Source organism: Cynocephalus volans, chromosome 16 (assembly GCF_027409185.1).
Source record: "Cynocephalus volans isolate mCynVol1 chromosome 16, mCynVol1.pri, whole genome shotgun sequence".
In the NCBI taxonomy this organism is placed as follows: Eukaryota; Metazoa; Chordata; class Mammalia; order Dermoptera; family Cynocephalidae; genus Cynocephalus; species Cynocephalus volans.
The window spans coordinates 56,719,064-56,737,364 of record NC_084475.1 but is presented as its reverse complement, the minus strand read 5'-3'; the positions used below and the strand labels follow the sequence as shown (position 1 = coordinate 56,737,364).

At 37.4% G+C, this 18,301-nt stretch overlaps 1 protein-coding gene across 2 annotated transcripts in view; it reads left to right on the top strand.

Annotated features, from left to right (window-relative positions):
• LOC134364743 (FRAS1-related extracellular matrix protein 1-like) overlaps positions 1-18,301 on the top strand; it is a 39,052-nt gene that overhangs the window by 17,936 nt on the left and 2,815 nt on the right. Inside the window, exons 6-11 of one of the 2 annotated variants that reach the window (XM_063080881.1) lie at positions 5,393-5,542; positions 7,030-7,268; positions 7,933-7,980; positions 8,249-8,413; positions 8,616-8,744; positions 9,197-9,312. In XM_063080881.1, coding sequence (XP_062936951.1) covers positions 5,393-5,542; positions 7,030-7,268; positions 7,933-7,980; positions 8,249-8,413; positions 8,616-8,744; positions 9,197-9,312 — 847 coding nt within the window. The remainder of the gene's footprint in view (positions 1-5,392; positions 5,543-7,029; positions 7,269-7,932; positions 7,981-8,248; positions 8,414-8,615; positions 8,745-9,196; positions 9,313-18,301) is intronic. The other variant, XM_063080882.1, reaches the window with a different exon arrangement.

Below are 18,301 nucleotides of genomic sequence, written 5' to 3'. Positions count from 1 at the left end.
TGTCTCTCTCCATTAGTTCACTCCTTATCTCCCCCCTCCCCCACTCCTGTAACCATTATTCTACTCTCTACTTTTTTTTTAAAACACACAAAGATCCTTAATGCAAAAAGAACTCTTAAAAATGAATTAGAAAAAACTAACCTGAAATTCGGTGAAGGACATGAACAGATAAGTCACACACACAAAGAAATACATGTGGTTAATAAGTATCTCTAGGATCTGGTCGCGGGCAGGGGCTGGCCCATCCTGGCCTCTGTCTCTCAGGATCCTTTCGGTGTTGGCTGGCTCTGTTGCTGGCCTGGATGTGTGGTGGTGGCGACGATGGGGACAGGGCCAGGGCCCACGGCCCCTGTCTTCCAGGACGCCCTGGGTGTCACGCTGGCTTTCATCACTGGCCTGGCCTGGCCAGGAAAAAGTGATCCCCCTTGGAATAAGTTGGTAAGATGAGATTCCAGGAGAAATTATTATTTAATTAAATAGCACGTATTTTGTTTTAAATTTGTGGAGAATTTTTGCTGGGTGCGAAAGGGAATACAAAAGTCTGGTGCTGGTTCTCAAGGATGCTCTAATGTATGGAAAAACGTAGACATGAAAACATTCATTAATAGTACATTGGGACCCAAAGGCGAGACATTGTTGTGGCTAAGGAAAATCCTGGGAGACGTCCATGGGGAGACAGAATTCTAGCAGGCAGAAGAAGAAGGAAACTCCAGGCTGAGAGACTAACACAAAAGGGCTGACAGCCTTTGGGGAACCGCGTCTGAGGCTGAGGCTGGAGCCCCACCCTCTTTCCCTGGCTTCTGTGGACGGGGCAGGTAGCTCTACCCCGCCACGTCATGTGGTTCCCTCTCTTTCTCTGTGGTGTGGGATGGACCTGGATCACCTGTCCAGGGGCAGATGGAAAAGGTGTGGAGAAGCAGCCGGGCTTGTTGCTTTGTGCTTTCCTGCAGAGAAGATGTTCTGTGCTCTAGAATACCCCACCGTGTATAACGTCTTGACATTATCTGCAACTAACACATAAAGCTTCCAACAAAGGCAAAGTGGCCTAAATACCATCACCACCCCAAAACTGACAATCAATACTGAACATAGAAAAGAAAATCCTTTCTGTGGCTCAGCACAAAACACATGATGTTGGATAACTATTAGTTTCATAGGTCTGCCGTAACAAAGAATGACAAACTGGGTTGCTTAAAAAGTAGACGTTTATTGTCTCCGGAGGCTAGAAGTCCAAGATTAAGGTGTCAGAAGGGCTGATTTCTTCTGAGGGCTGTGAGGGAGAATCTGTTCCAGGCCCCTCTATCATGCTGGCAGTCTTTGGCACTCCTTAGCTTCTGCTGCAGCACCCTGATCTCTGCTTTTATCTTCACATGGTATTCTCCCTGTGTGCATGTCTGTGTCCACAGTTCCCTTTTTATGAGGACATCAGCCATAACGGATTAGGGGCCCGCCCTAATATTCTAGTATGACCTCATGTTGACTAATTACAGCTGCAATTACCCTATTTCCAAATAAAGTCACATCCTGAGGTACTAGGAGTTAGAACTTCAACATTTCACACAGCAATCGTGTGAGGGACACAATTCAGCCTGCAACAGTGACCCTTAAATTTGACATGCAACCACCCAAATATTATTAGTGGCCTCCTTCCCATGACTTTTAACTTTCTAATGTGGGTAAGTTGGATCCTCAGCCTGACCACACTTTGTAGGAAAAACTATCCCTGTTCTAACTAACCCTCAGGCTGCTACAGGCTCTTGTGTTCTGGTCAAATCAAAAGGTTTGCTGCGTTTGTGATCCACCCTTTTTGTACCTCATGTTAAGGAAGTTCCAACCTTTCCACTTTGAGAGTCAAGAGTCTTTGCCATTTTTTATCTTTATTATTTGAGATCTGTTAGTTATAAGATCAGGATTGATTTTGGCTTCCAGTAGGTTTTGAGCAGCCCACCAGGTGCTGTGTTTGGATTGATAGGAACTAGAATGTATGGCACTAGGGGAGGATCTGAAATCTACCTCTTGGAGATTCCACTGGATAAGATAAATAAATACCCATTTGTCTAGAACAGTTTATATGCTGTTTTGAGTAGATACTAATTACTTCTGGAAACTTTAAATAACCTTATGACTTTAGAAATTATTTAGACATTTAAAAAATAATATAAGCATGTCTTATAAATTGAAAACATAGTTGAGTGTTCATTGTTTTGAAATTTATTAAGCCAGAAAGTTTCTTAAATCGAAGTCTTGCTTTAGAGAATTTTAAAGTTCCCCATGCCCACAGATTCAGTACATGTTTATTTACTCCCATATTGTTAATCCTCACCTCTTTGGGATCTGGTGTCCCCAACCCCACTCCTGTCCCTTTTGCCCAGAGCATTCTGTTCATTTCTCTAGAAACAGCAGCTTCCATGACTGGGTGAAGAAACAGAAAGTGAGCAATCAAGGACAGTGGGATATTACAAGGTTTGAGTCCACTTGGGAGGGAGCTGGTGGGAAAGCTTGCCTTGCAGCTATTGTACCAAACCAAAAAATGAATCCTAACTACTTTACATTCTGCTATTGTGACTAATCTTGAGTCGATGTGTAAATACTCTTAAGAAAATGATTGTTTTCCTTTAAAATACGTGTTCTTGAAAGGTTTGCTGCATTTTTAATTGAAACTTCATCATTCCTAAGAGTCAAAATGTTTTCCAAAGGAACAGATCTCTAATGTGGCATTTACTAAAAAATATTGAGAAAATGTCTTTCAATAGAGAAACCTGCTTTGCAGGAAAATATCCAGGAATTACTCTGTAAAGGTGGATATGTCTGCATAAAATGACACCTTCTCTCTTCTCTTCAGCACCTTTTGTTTTGTGGGAACAGGGGGCCAGTTCAAGCCTTCTGAAAATACTTGTGTATCTCAGGGACTTAACAAATACTTTGCACCTTGAAAATGGAAGAGGAAGGGGAAAAAACCCAATAAAGTTCTTACTTCCAATCTCATTAACCTAAAAAAGTTCGTCCTATGTGCACACCTGGTAGGCATAGAAACAGAGTTGAAATGCACACAAACAAATCAGAAGCACTTAAATGAAACTCAGAATAGATTTTTTTCTAACCATCTGGCTCTACTCTTAAGTTTTAACAAAAAACTTAAAGGTTTTCTTTGGGGAGAGGGGAGTTACTATACTTTTAAAAATAATTCTTAAAATAAGAGGGCCATTAGTTGGGGCTTTGAATAGTTTTTGTATTGGACTTTATTTAAACAATGCTTAATGGTCTTTGAGGGTCGAAGCATTTCTCTGAATACTAATAATCTTAGTATTCGTATGTTTTCTTCATTGTTTACCTCTTATCTTTTCAAGCCAATTTTATTGCAATAGCTGCCTATGCAGTCTCCCAACTTCTAGCATTTCTGCCTATCTGTCTGTCTCCCCAAATCCTCTCACATAACAGTTTCATTTTATAAAAACATCCACTTTTAGCATGTCACTCACCTCTCCACTCAAGAGTCTTCTCCATTATCTATGGTGTAAAGTCTGAATTTGGCCACGGGATGTCCAGGGCTCTCTACAGCCTGTCTACAAACAGTTTTTGCACCCTTACAGCCTCCTGTCTACATATGTGACCTCTCTGTCCCAGCCATCTCCTCCACTCACCCTTCCCTAATCTACTTTGCTGTCTTCCTGCCCTGCCTATGTTGTTTTCTCATTTCTTTTCTGCGAATCCTTCCACTTCTGCAGCCTACATACATATGGTATTTGCCATCTATTCTATATCTTCTGGCAGAAAATCATACATAACTTTGAGTAATTATTTGACTTTTCTGGTATTTATGTCTTGTCTTCTTCAGGAGGTTTTAAACTCCTTCAGGTCAGGCTTGGTTTATGTCACATTTCTGATATTCTCCACAGTATCTAATGCAAAGATAAACATGCAATAAGTACAAGATATATATTTTGATGGATGGATTCATCTATCCATGAGATGGGAATTATATAGTATTTTATACTAGATGCTTCGACTTCCATTTTTGCAAAAGCGATTGATTTAAGAACTCAGTTGATACTGAAAACTTAATAAATTAGCTGTCAGCTTGTTTTTTTAAGTAAAATTATTACAAATACACCTAATTTTTTCCCTCTAAGTGCAGCCAAGAGTGGGATAAGTGAACAGCTTCATCTTTCCACTGGATTCTGTTGGGGATTGATGAGACTTTGATGAAGTTGTGAGACCTATGTGAGGCTTACCTCCAAGAAAGGTGCCCTTATATAGATGGCCCAGTTGAGAGGCATAAAACCATAGAAGGCAATCTTTAAGAAAAAAAAAGAGTCCTATTTTCAAAAAAGAAGGCTAGAAATAAAAATATTTAACTGCTTTATGTAGAGGGAGTTGATGGCAGTGAAAGCACTCAAATAGCCAATGAGTGAACGGCAGGGTAAATTTTTCAAATTTAGCCCTAAAAGGTTAGTCCATAAGTTTACTGTCTTTTTGCCCCTTAAGCTTGAGTCTTCTTTTTCCACTCAGCAGTATTCTCTTTACTTCCTGTCACCACTTTCTCTCCTAAATAAACTCGGGGAGATGTCCTATAATCCTCATCATGGAAACTGGTCAGGATTAGACAATCTCAGAAGTTTTTTCCAGCCTTAATGTTGTTGTTTCTCTGGAGTTGCTTTGCTTCCCATCTTGTTGGTGACAGGTTGGCTGGGATATGTCACATCAAAACTGTTTTGTATTAACTTCACAAAGTTACTGTGAATCAAGCTTGATTGTAACTCCATGAATAGAGGCAGACAGAAAGAGGGAAAAAAGTATTGGCTCAGTCTATTTCTAGAACCCCCGGCCCATAAATTCTCTCTAGGAGGATATCAAGCTACTGAGTATTACATCATCAGAAAAAGCATCTGTGGGCTAGAAGGATCTCGGAAAGTAGGGCAGCCGATACAGGCAGCTGACTTTAGCAATCAATCATTTCAAGGGTTCCATGAATAGCATGAAGTACCATCCAATAATCACTTCTGTCTGCATCAACATCTCAAGATTTTTGAAACTATTAAGATTTTAAGATTGCAGTACTTGTTTATTCTTAAGAAGAGAAGGGACAGGTTGGGAAAAGAATTAAGTCTTGGATCTCATGTACTAACCTTTTCTTTTTTCCATCCTTAGCATAATGCAGCTTAATTTTTTGTTACAGTGTTTGCATTTAAACGGAATCATCATTGTCCAGGAACAAATGTGGTCTTTTCATATTATTTGGGAGAACAGCAGGACTTCAGTGAATTGGTAGCAGTACAATAGCTCACTCAGGCTACTGCAGTCTCGCTGAAGACATGTTAATTAATATATTTCTCTGACACCTAGGTGATTGAAATAGCAATTAAAGAGTAATTAAAATGTTTACTTCTTGTAGGAATGTCAACTAAGATGTGGAATATAGCAATTACCTATGACGGATTAGAGGAGGGTGATGAGGTCTTTGAAGTAATTCTGAACACCCCTGTGAATGCAGTTCTTGGCACAAAGACAAAAGCTGCAGTGAAAATTTTGGACTCAAAAGGAGGTATTCTTTTGATCCTCATCTTGAAATCAAGAGTGGTACTGGCGCCGTAGCTGCTTGCTTTCAACAGCCAACGTGCTTGATAACACCTTCAAATCAAAATGCTTAATTTCTTGTCCAGAAACCACCTCGGTCATGATGTAGGCCTTTTATTCTAGTTTCTGCTTCATGTGGTTTTCCTCCTGCTAAGAACCATCGCTAGAGAAAAGCAACAAGTCAGTGCCGTGGTTGTTTTGTTCCTACCGTCTGTTGTTCTCACCGAGGGGGAAACAATGTTGGTGGGAATCTATCGACAATTATTTTCCCCCAGAGTTCGTAGGGCTGTAATTATCTTCCTCCGTTAAAGAGAGCTCTCAATGCCTAAAATGCGAGCCCCCACTGTAATGTGATCAGGAAAATTCTGAGAGGAAGGAATTGGAGAAAAATCGAGTGAAAGATGCAGCTGGCTTGGGGATTCAGGAGCAGCTGGAGAATATTAATGAGTGACTTTGGAGTGCGGAGCCAAACAGGTCCTGGATAGTATATGCTAACAAACAACCTGTGAGCTAAATAAAATAAAGACCAGCAAAGTCCTTGGTGCTTTTCTGCTTTTTTTTCCCCCCCTGCTGAATACTGTCTAGTTGCTTGTCTATTTAGCATTTGACAAGTGTCCAATAACATACTCGACTTTATACCCCTGTTTTTATACCTGTGGTTCATTTTTTTAAAAAATCTGGAATCTGTGATCTCCTCTTCTCTTTCTTACCTTGTAATAAAAACAGGCACTATCCTCTTTCCTTTATATCTATGTTTCCTCAACATCTTTTCCCACCACCTTTTTTTTTACCAAATACATTTCTTTTCTAGTAGAATTTTCTGGTCACATTAAGTACCCAAAATACACACTTTATTCGTGAAATATAAAATACCCAGATGAGGGTTCTGACCTTAAAATTTTTTTCATGCCTCCCAGAAATACAAATTGGTTTCTAATAGAAGCAGCTCTGTTAAAATGTACTGGGTCTTTGTTCTGTAACAGTCAGATATAAATTTTTATAACCACTACTTGATTCTGTGACATCTTTAAACAATTCGGTTTCTCCCTCTAGGAGATCAGGGAAAGGACAAATACTTTGAAGTGCTTGTGGAATAATACTTGATCAGTGAATAAACCTGGTCTACCGAGAAGTACTATAATATGAAAAGATGTGAGGCTTTTTCCCAAGTATATGGTATGGTTATAAAATCATGACAATGATTTTCATTCATGGTTTGTGAAATCAGTTTCATGATTTTATAATCACACTATAGATGTGCAGAAGGGCACAGCTTTCCTGGATGGAAACCAATGACGAGTAAAGGAGTTTCTGGCAAATGGCAAAAAGGCAGCATCTGGTGGGAAAACCATCCATCTAAGTTTAATGACAAGCTGCTCCAGGAACTGTGTCAATGTGATCACTTATGTGTTTGTGTAAAATGAACTGACCACCTGCTGTCTTGCATGCCTCCAGGACAGTGCCATCCTTCATATCCTTTCAACCAGAGCAAGCACAACTCACGGGAGAAGGGCGTTTGGCACCCACTGCCTCCAGGGTCTTCTTCATCCACCATTTCTGGTTCCCTTCATCTGGAAGGAAGACCCTTTCCATCTCCCAAGGAGCTTGCGATCACCAGGGGAGACACCCTGCGGGGCTTTGATTCTACAGATCTTTCTCAAAGGAAGCTTAGGACCCGTGGGAATGGCAAAGCAGTGAGTCTGGGAACATCTGGGAGTTGGTGTGTGGAATACATATTAAAAGAATCAGAAGATATTAATAAGTATTCTGAAATACTGAAGAAGCTGTTTTGATTCTCATAGTGAGTGGGCGCCATGGCTCCTTGTGCAGTCTATGCAGTGCCTTTAGTATGCAAAGTTTATGCTGCTACTCCACTTCAGGAATTGTACTAATTGAGGTGATAGATAATACTGATTCATCTATATGATTTCCGCTTTGGTTCCTTTTGTGATCAAGACAGATAGAGAATGCCCAATGACCCTGGAATAGAGAGAGATTAAGTGGAAGCCATGGCTTTGACCTTCTCAGCACAGCGTTCTAACCAGGCACACTTTCACGCGTGCATGTGTGTGTGTCTGTGTTTTCTTGGACCTCTGGGTGCCATAGATGTTCCAAAAAATAAAGATCTCCTCTCTCCCTAACTGGGACTATATACGTACAAATCAACACAACAATCATAAGTTGTGACTAGGCCTAGTATTTATTAAAATTCTAATGATTTGGGCATGGAAAATCTCAAGAAATATATGTTTTAAAATATTAACAAACATTAAGATATCGTACTGGAGGGGTTTGTACCCTATTGCTTATTGTTATTTAAGCCAATTTTGTTCCTATTTTGCTCTTTGTTGATTTCAGGTTCATCCATCTTCTGTCCATAGAAATGGAACAGACATCATCTATAATGTAAGCATAGTCAAAGAACTGCTAAATTTTTCCCGTTTATGGATGCAAAATATTTAGTGAAACAATTATTTTATATCTTTCATACTGATATATTTCCATTAAAAATTGTTTCAAAATTTGTTTTAGAGTCTTGGGTGGTCAGAAATAAAACCTTTTATCTTTTGGCTTTGATTTAATATTTGAATTGCTCATTTTTACAAGCATTTTTAAAGTTTGTTATCTTGGTGTTTGTTTTTTCTTATTGTTGTTGATTGTGGGTTTCCTCAAGTATCATGGGATGGTTTCCTTGAAACTAGAGGAAGACAGTTCCCCAACTCACAAAAGGAGGGCCAAAGTACCCAACATCACTCAGCCACAAAAGATAATCAAAGTGGCAGAATTGCCTCGAGCAGATAAGGTGGAATCCACAACTGACTCACACTTCCCCAGACAGGTATGGAGATCTTTTTTCCTTCCTATTCACCTTGTAACAAGCTGTTTGCTGGGCCATAAACACACTTAAATCACAAAATAGCCTCCAAATTTGGGGATAGTTTACTTAACACAAATGCAACCCAACAAATGAAGACCCAAAGGAGGTAAGTGTATGATCAACTTACACTAAGTCAATTCTAAATTGCTTTTCCTTCCTGTAGGACCAGTTGCCCTCCTTTCCAAAGAATTGCACTCTGGAATTAAAGGGACTCTTCCACTTTGAAGAAAACAAACAAAAACTCTATCAATGCAATGGGATTGCCTGGAAAGCCTGGAGCCCCCAAATCAAGGTGGGACACAGGCCAAGGAGCCAAACACCTGTACTAGCAGTGTGTCCTGTGACAAGTTAAAAAAGGGAGTGATGTGGTATGTGACTGTCAACTCATGCTACCTCTGCCTACCTCTTTATTCTACCTTGAAGGCCAAGAGGAAAAAATGGTCTATTTTCTTTTTAAAAATCACAAATACATTAGTTAAATGAACACAATTTAAGAAAATATTTACTCATTTAAATTGTTAGAGCATCAAAAACATGTAAAATTGAAACATTGCTGATTGTGGTAGTATTTTCTGTAAGCAGCCATTGCATTTCTCAAGATGGAGAGCTGGAATTAGGGCTGACTCCCTTTTGGTGACAAAAATACTCTATTGAAGTTAGGGGACTCATAAGGCTCCTCATGCTGAGAGCAGACTCTAGATTGTAAAGACCATTATGATGCGAACACAGACAACTATTTTTCAGGAGCTAGAAGACAAATCCTGCCCAGCTGGGTGGCACCATCACTCAGGCTACTGTCACATCTTGATCACAAAGGAGAAAGGCACCTGGAGTGCAGCTGCCCGAACTTGCAGGGAACAGTAAGAAAACTTATTTTACATTTGATTGATGTTTTCTTTTCCATCATTTCTCTATTTTCTCATGGAACTGTAGGGCTGTTTCATTCATTCAACAAGTATTGAGTGTTCAATATCTGCCTGGCTGTATTTTAGGAATCTGGAAGGAGTTCTGTAGTTTACAATGGATTTGCAACTGACCCTGATAATGTAATTTGACTTAGCTCTTTCCTGTTAAAGCTGAGCCATTCCCACATTTCTTTTTCTTTCTTCCCTCCCTCCCTCCCTCCCTCCCTCCCTCCCTCCCTCCCTCCCTCCCTCCCTCCCTTCCTTCCTTCCTTCCTTCCTTCCTTCCTTCCTTCCTTCCTTCCTTCCTTCCTTCCTTCTTTCCTTCCTTCCTGTCGTCTTTCTATCAGTCTTTTGGAGAATGTCAGGAGGAGCTTTTCTGAGTCAGCAGCATTGCAGGTTATGAGACACACACACACACACACACACACACACACACACACACACACACACACACACACACACACACACACACACACACACATATATTTTATGTGATAGGACTTCCTGCCCAGTGGTTTGAAAATATATAGTAATGAAAGGCCTTATAGCATTAGGCCTCTGGCAATGAAAGAGGCAATGATGATTATAAAGCTAGACAAATTGGACAAAACTCATTGGGAAAGAGAACATTTAATGAAGGATGACTTGTGGTCAGATAATAGCAACAAAATTTATCTAGTTCAGAAGGACTTTAAAAATGCATATGTAACTATTCCTGACCCTCCTTTATTTGCCAACCTGGATATTATCCAAGCAGTGCAATTAAAGTGATATGCCCCGTGGCTGGAAACTGAGACTTTGAGAGGTCCCTGGTTAATATTGATCAGATCTTGTACTTCATCAAATTTTAAAAGTTATGCTCATCTAAAGACACCATTAAGAAAATGAAAGAGCAAACCACATTTAGGAAAAGCTATTCTCAAATCGTGTATCTGATAAAGGTCTTGAATCCAGAAAATGCACAAAAACCTCTTAAAATCAATAACAAAAAGGCAACCCCCCAGATAGCAAATGGCTTGGAGGCTTCACAGGAGGAGATGCACAATTGGTCAATAAGTAAATAAAAAGGTGCTCAGCACTGTTAGATATCAGGCAAATGAAAACTAAAACGACAGTGAAATGCAACTTCACACCCAGAGACATAAAGATGACAATACCAAAGGTTGACGAGGTTGTAGAGCAAACAGAATTCTCATGTGTTGTTGGCAGAAGTGGAAAATGGCACAAACACTTCATAGAACTGTTGGCAATTTCTTATAAGGTTATGTACATCTACCCTATAACCTGGCACGTCTACTCGTAGGTATTTAACCAAAAGAAATAAAAATATATGCTAATAAAAGATACACAAAATAATTTTATAATAACTTTATTCATAATAATAATATTAATTTGGGTCATTTGCTTTTTTGTTATTGGTTTGAAGAACTACTTGATATTTCCTCCATCGAAAAGAGAATACTTTTTTCCTTTTTTTTTTTTGATAAATTGCTTAATAAGCAATGAAATGGAATAAATTACTGAAACTGCCAACACTGTGGATAAATTGTGGATGAATCAAAAAGAGAATATAGAGAGAAAACAGCCCTACATAAAAGAATCCGTACTGTATAATCCCATTTACATAAAGAGAAAAATCTGTGGTGTTAGAAACCAAAAATGGTATCTCTGGCAGGGATTGCGGGATGTCTAGAAAAAGCACGAGGTGATGTTCTCAAGTGATAGAAAGGTTCTACGTCTTATTCTGCGTGGTTGTTATGTGAATGTATATAAAATTGGTAAAACTGGTCAAATGGAATATTTTACACATTTTATTATATGTAAATTATACCCAGATTTTTAAACAGCTAATTTTTTAAGTGTGTTTAAAAACTGTTCAAATCAACTACCTTTTTCTTTCTTTTTCTTTTTTTTTTTAAACATTTACTTGTATATTTTTGTGGGTTACAGTGTGTTATTTCAACACATGCATATGCTGCACAATGATTCACTCAGGATTGATAGCATGGTTTTGTACACATTAGTCCACCACTTCCCCTTTCAGTCTCTGGTAGCCATTATTTTACTCTTTATTCCTATGAGAACCACCTTTTTTTTTTTAAGTCCACATTTGAGTGAGATCATGCACTATTTGTCTTTCTGTGCCTGACTGACTTCACTTAACATGATGGTTCCCATCCATTTTGCTGCAAACAATAGGATGTCATTTATTTTCATAGCTGAATAGTATTCCATTGTGTGTGTATACCACAGTTTTTTTGTCCATTCATCCATTGATGGGAATTTTAGGTTGATTCCATCTCTTGGCTATTGTGAATAGCATTGCGATGAACATGGGAGTGCAGGTGTCTTTTTGATGTATTAATTTCCTTTGGGTATGTACCCACTAATGGGGTAGCTCAGTCACCTTTTTCTTCACTGGTCTGTTTATGTCCTAACTACGGGTAGAGTTACCATAGAGCCTACCCAGTGGCCTGCAGGTTTTTTGTTGATAAGTTGGTGGTATCAAATAAGTTAAAGTATAAAAAATCTTAAAAATAATCATTGTTTAAGTACATATACAAGGGTATTTCAAAATGTTTGTAGAAAAATAGAATCAAAAGATAACCATCTTTCCACGAACTTTTTGAAGTATCCTTGTATCTCCACAGTGCTAGATGTTAAAGAACAAATAAGACATTATTTGACAAAAATCCTACTTTCACAGATGTGCTACTTCTGTTTCAGGTTTGTCTGAAAGCTCAGGTAGGAGTAGTGGTACTGGTCTTTTTTATGCCTGAGGAAAGAATTTTGATGTAGAATCAAAAGGTAACTGAACTAGCTGGAAGAACATTGCAATATGCTACAGAAGAGAATATTATGGCTTCTCTACTGATGAAAATGAAGGCATCTTGTGCATCTTTCAGTGGTTCTCAAAGGACAGTGAGAGTAACTATACTGGTCTATAATGAAGCTTTCTTTGGTACTTAATGTTATGAAAAACATAAGTACATGCAGTGAGAGGTATCTTGCCATCCAGTTGTAAATGTTAGTGTAAGGTCCCAAGCGTCTTTTCTTAGGACTGTTTTTTATTCTGAGATTATAGTCTTCTAACTTTTTGGTGAAAAAAATTATTTTTTTTTATGAAATAATGGCAACTTTTGGTAATATTGTTGATGCCCTTATGTTGGCAACCCTACATCAGTCTCTCAACATGTTATTTTATTGGTCCATCTCATTGCAGCTGGGTTTTAAAACATAGTGAGTAGCAAGACTAGTTACAGAGAGATTCTTCACATATCTATTAATATTGTGCAATTCAATTATCCCAGTAATAAGCTTAAGGCTCAAATTAATTTAAAAGCCTAGCTACTTCCTCATGGACTTGACCTAAGATTTCATCTGCAACCTGGTTTTAAGCACCTTCACCCATGCATGACCCTTTTACAATAGTCTAACCTAGTTCTATATGCTTCCTTGCTAATAACACCTTACTTTTATATTATGCTTTATAGTTTACAAAATTCCTTCACATGTATTAATTTATTTGATCCTCCCATCACTTCTATTATTATCTACAGTTTACAGATTTATTTTAAAAAAAAAAGATTCAAGGAAGCAAAATCACTTGCTTATGGTCATACAAGCAAGTTAATGAAAGAGATAGGACTTAATATTCCCTGCAACCCAATAACTAAATTATTCCTTATTCATCACTAGGCTTCAGGGAAATAGATACCATAACTCTCCAGATCCAACTGTCCTACATGGCAAGTCCTAAATGCTACATTTTATATCAGTAAGGTTGTCATACTGTCCCAATTCCTTCCCATATCTCCTTCCCACAGAGCTCTATTAAGAGTGCAAAAATTGCTGAATTTAAATTACAGAATTTAGTTTTCATCAAGTTGGTGTCTTACTGTAGGTCCAATTAAGAAATTCTCTAGGCCTAAATGAGATAATATGAGTTGCAAGCAATATTTGTTGATTGTACATATAAGAACATAGATGGTATTTAGAAATACTATGAGTAGAAAGACATTTTATTCTGGAATAAACCATTATAAAATCTATTGTAATACCTGAAAATTTTCCACCTCCCCTGTTAATTCAAGTGGGTTACTGATCATAGCTAACAGATCAAACTTGATATTATAAGCAGGTTCAGAACTATTTTGCTCAAATTATTTCAAAGTTATTTTGATAAACTGGTTTTAGGGAATTGTTTTAAGCTGTAAAACTGTAACTTCTTTTTAGATGTAAAACTGAGAAAGCTCTTAGAACAAGAAAACATTTTTAGGGACAACTAGAGCTTTTCCACCATATTCTAGAAAGCAACTAATTGTCAGTAATGTAAACTCTTTTAAATTATGTATTATCTATTTACCATATTGGTCCAGAAATTAAAACATCTATGGGATATCATGGTATTTCAGAGTGTGCAAGTGAGGTTAAAAAAAAAATATGTATGGTGCGAGATTTAAAAATACGATAAAAAGCTTCTAATTTAAAAATTTTAATTGAAAGAATAGATATGAATGTTTTATCTGATTGCATTTGCATGATACCTCAATATACATTTTATTTCAGAAGAACAAGAAGAATGCTTACTGTTGTACTAGTTACAGGCATTTTAAAAGCAAATTAAAAGAAAAATAAAAGATTACCATATTCCTTTGGATCAGTCATTCTGGGCAGAACATGTTTAGGTGGCTAGGCCACCTCCTCAGTATGACTTTTCTCTGAATCTCAAGTCCTTGACTGCCCACTGAGCATATTTTCATTCATCCTTTGGGCCTCCCTGCCTTCATTCATTACTTTTCTGTTTCATTTTCTCCTCTTTCTTCTCCAACCCAATCAGCTTGAAAATGGGCGTTCTTCTTGGAATTGTCAATTCCTTCTGTGATGTAAAATTCACAGTTTAATATTGTATAACCTGGAGATTTGCCTTCTCTTTAGGTGTTTTAGAAGATGGTTTTAAATTCTAAAACTAGAATTAGTAAGCTTGTAGTACGGTTTTTGGTTTGGTAGGGACCATTATTCAATTCTGGACTATGTTTCCTTGGACTCCCTCACTGGTATATGTACCTGAAGGTCCTTCACCCTTTATAGAGGGTCATTTATAACACCCATGTTTCAGTAAAAACAGCGAATTTTACTTTATCCCTCGTCCCTAATCAGATTGCCAACTCAAGTCAATCTTCTTTCCATATCTCCAATCTTCTTTCCTCTGCATTGGCGTTTTATTATTTTTCTAACTCAAAGGAGCCAGACTCTTAAATTAGGCATTTTTGAATTTACATATTGTAATCTCATCTACTCATTTCCTAAGGCAGTCATTGTACATTGGGTAATTCTATTATTATAGATCATTATCTATGAAACCATTTTGTTTTCCCACAGGTGTGTCTAGAACCCCTGCTGTCCTATCCTTAGAGTTACCCTGAAATAAACCTACACTTAACCAAAAACTTTCAAAGAAGAGATGTTTATTTCTACAACCAGAAAAACTAAGGGTTTTGTTTTTAATTCTATATTTCAAATGCCTTCAATTTTCAGAACTATCAAAAAATTCTTATTTGTTTGTGTGCCTATGTATTTTATTTTTATACCCATGTATACGTATATTTGTACAAATAATATCTACCATATTTATATATATGACAGTGAAAGAAAAACATGATATTTTTATAAAATTATCAATATATAAATACCTAAATACATCTTTTGTGAATAACTATGCTCTAACACTTTAGCTATCTAAAACACACCTATTTTCCTGTCTCGTTTTTTTGGGGGAACTTCTTGCTTTTTGGAGAGTCAAAAAGAAAACCAAAATTGTACTCGAGCAACTAAAATGGATTTTATGAAGTCTGTTTTAACGATAGTTTTAAGAATCATTAAGCTAGAGGAGTTGTTAAATATCCTTGAATACAACTCGTATTTCCTAATGATGAAGTTGAGGCTGTGAAGTTAGGGAACCTCAGTGAGGGAATTACTTTAGAAAGTGAATTAGGGAATTCAGTAAGGAAATTAAAGGGCAGAGCAGGAAGTGGAACCCTGATCTCCTGTGCTCTGTCCAATATGCCATATTGACTGACAGCCACTCAAACCCTCCCTTGGCCTACATTTAACACAACTTTGATCTTCTGTGTTCTAAGCCCACAGCATGTTAAAATGACTTTATATTAGATGGGGTGGGGGGGAGAGAGGAGAGAAGATGCCCCTCATACCTGCTGTAACTGTCAGACAGGAGCTGATAGTAAATAATGAGGTCAAAACCGAGTCACAAAACCCATATCCAGCAGCCTGAGGCCATTCAGTGGAGGTGCAAAGAGCCTTACCTATCTCAGGAGACCTAGAAGTCACGATTGCATTATAGAGCAGCAAAGTACTGGTATTAGTGGGGAAAATCATTAAGAAACAGACAAGTTACGTTCGTCATACATGATCTGGAAAAGCAGAGAAATGGATCTGAATTTTGGAAAGACATAGGCAAAATGAATAAAACTAAATTCAACCATTGTTGAACCTTATACAAGTATTGATAATTTTGTTTCCTACTTTCTTTTTTCATATCAATGGCTATTAACCAGGCAAGAAGATCATGGTGATTTTATTTTTTTTCTTCTTTGATTAAAAATTTTAAAAAATTATTTCTTTAAAATTTTGTTTTTATTTTTTAAAGTTTATTCTTAAAAATATTTTATTTTAATATTTACTTGTACTTATTTGTGAGGTACAGTGTTTTGTTTCAATACATGCATATACTGCACAATGATTCACTTAGGGTAGATAGCATAGTTTTGTACCCTTATATATGTATGAGGTACAATGTGATGTATGATAGATGTATACATTGTGTATTTATTTCTTGTTTAAAACCTTCTCTTATTTATTTATTTATTTATTTATTTATGAATATTCATGAGATACAAAGCTGATTGTTACCCCTCATGACATGATATGAGGGCCAGATTCAAACTGGCTGCATACCCATTACCAGAAATTGCTTTTGTACCCCGTGTCCCCCACCCAATTATCCCCACCTCCCTCTGCCTCCACCTTCCCTTTTCCCTCCATTTCGTAGCCCAAGGAATGCTCTCTCCCTCTACGAGATGAATGCACTACTGTGGTCTTTCTTTCCTTCCTTCTTTCTCTCTTAGCTCTCACATATGAGTGAGTACATGTGGTATTTATCCCTGTGTACTTTGCTTATTTCACTCAACATAAGTTTCTCCAGGCTCATCCATGTTGTTGCAAATGGGAGTATTTCATTCTTTTTTATGGTAGAGTAGTATTCCAGAGTAGTATGGATAAGGAAACTGTGTATATATACCACAGTTTCCTTATCCAATCATCCATTGATGAACATTTAGGTTGGTTTCATGTCTTGGCTACTGAAAACAGAGCTGCAATGAACATGGGAGTGCAGGTTTCCCTTTGACATGATGATTTCCATTCCTCTGGGTATATACCGAGAAGTGGGATTGTTGGATCATATGGAAGATCTATCTGTAGTTTTTTGAGAAACTTCCATACTGTTTTCCATAGCAGTTGTACTAACTTACAGTCCCACCAAGAGTGCAGGAGTGTTCCCTTCTCTCCATACCCTCACCAGCATTTGTTATCACCGTCTTTTTGACTATAGCCAATCAAACTGCAGTGAGTTTGGTATCTCAATGTAGTTTTAATTTGCATTTCCCTGATGACTAGTGATGTTGAGCATTTTTTCATGTACCTGTTGGCCATTTGTATGTCTTCTTTTGAAAAATGTCTATTCAGCTCCTTTGCCCATTTTTAAATTGGGTGATTTGGGTTTTTTTACTGTATAATTGCTTGAATTCTATGTATATTCTGGATATTAATCCCTTGTCGGATGCACAGTTAACAAAAATTTTCTCCCACTCTATAAGTTGTCATTTTACTCTGTTGATTGTTTCCTTTGCTGTGCAGAAGCTTTTTAGTTTGATATAGTCCCATTTGTTTATATTTTCTTTTGCTGCTTGTGCTTTGGGGCTCATGTTCATAAAGCCTGTGCCCAGACCTAGTTGCTGAAGTGTTTCACTTATATTTTCCCCTAGTAATTTTACAGTTTCAGGTCTTATACTTAAGTCTTTAATCCATTTTGAGTTGATTTTAGCGTATGATGAGAGATGCACATCTAGTTTCATTCTTCTGCATATGGATATCGAGTTTTGCTAGCACCTCTTGTTGAAGAGGTAGTCTTTGCCCTAATGTAGATTTTTGTTGCCTTTGTCCAATATCAGATGGCTGTAAGCCTGAAGAGAGATTTCTGGGTTCTCAATTCTACTCCACTGGTCTGAATGTCTATTTTTATACCAGTACCATGCTGTTTTGGTTACAATAGCTTCGAAGTATAATTTGAAGTCAGGTAGAGTTATGCCTCTGGCTTTATTTTTTTTGCTCAGGATTGCTTTGGCTATTCAGGGTCTTTTGTTGTTCCATATGAAAGGTAAGATTGTTTTTTCCATTTCTGTGAAGAATGTCATTGGTATTTTGATGGGGGTTGCATTGAATCTGTAGATTGCTTTAGGTAGTATAGACATTTTCACAATGTTATTTCTTCCAATTCAAGAGTATGGAATGTCTTTCCATCTTTTTGTGTCTTCTTTAATTTCTTTCAGAAGTGGTTTGTAGTTCTCATTGTAGAGGTCTTCTACCTCCTTGGTTAAATTGATCCCTAGATATTTTATTTTTTTCCATGACAATTGTAAATGGGCTTACTTTCTTTATTTCTCTTTCTGTTAGTTCATTATTTGAGTATATAAATGCAACTGATTTTTGGCAAAACCTTCTCTTTTTTTAAAGAAGAAGAAAGGAGAAAATAAGAATCTATTGGCTTTTCAATTAAAGTATATTTTTTAACTTATTTATTTTGGCAGCTTGCTGGTGCAAGGATCTAACCCTGGACCTTGGTGTTATCAGCACCATGCTGTAACCA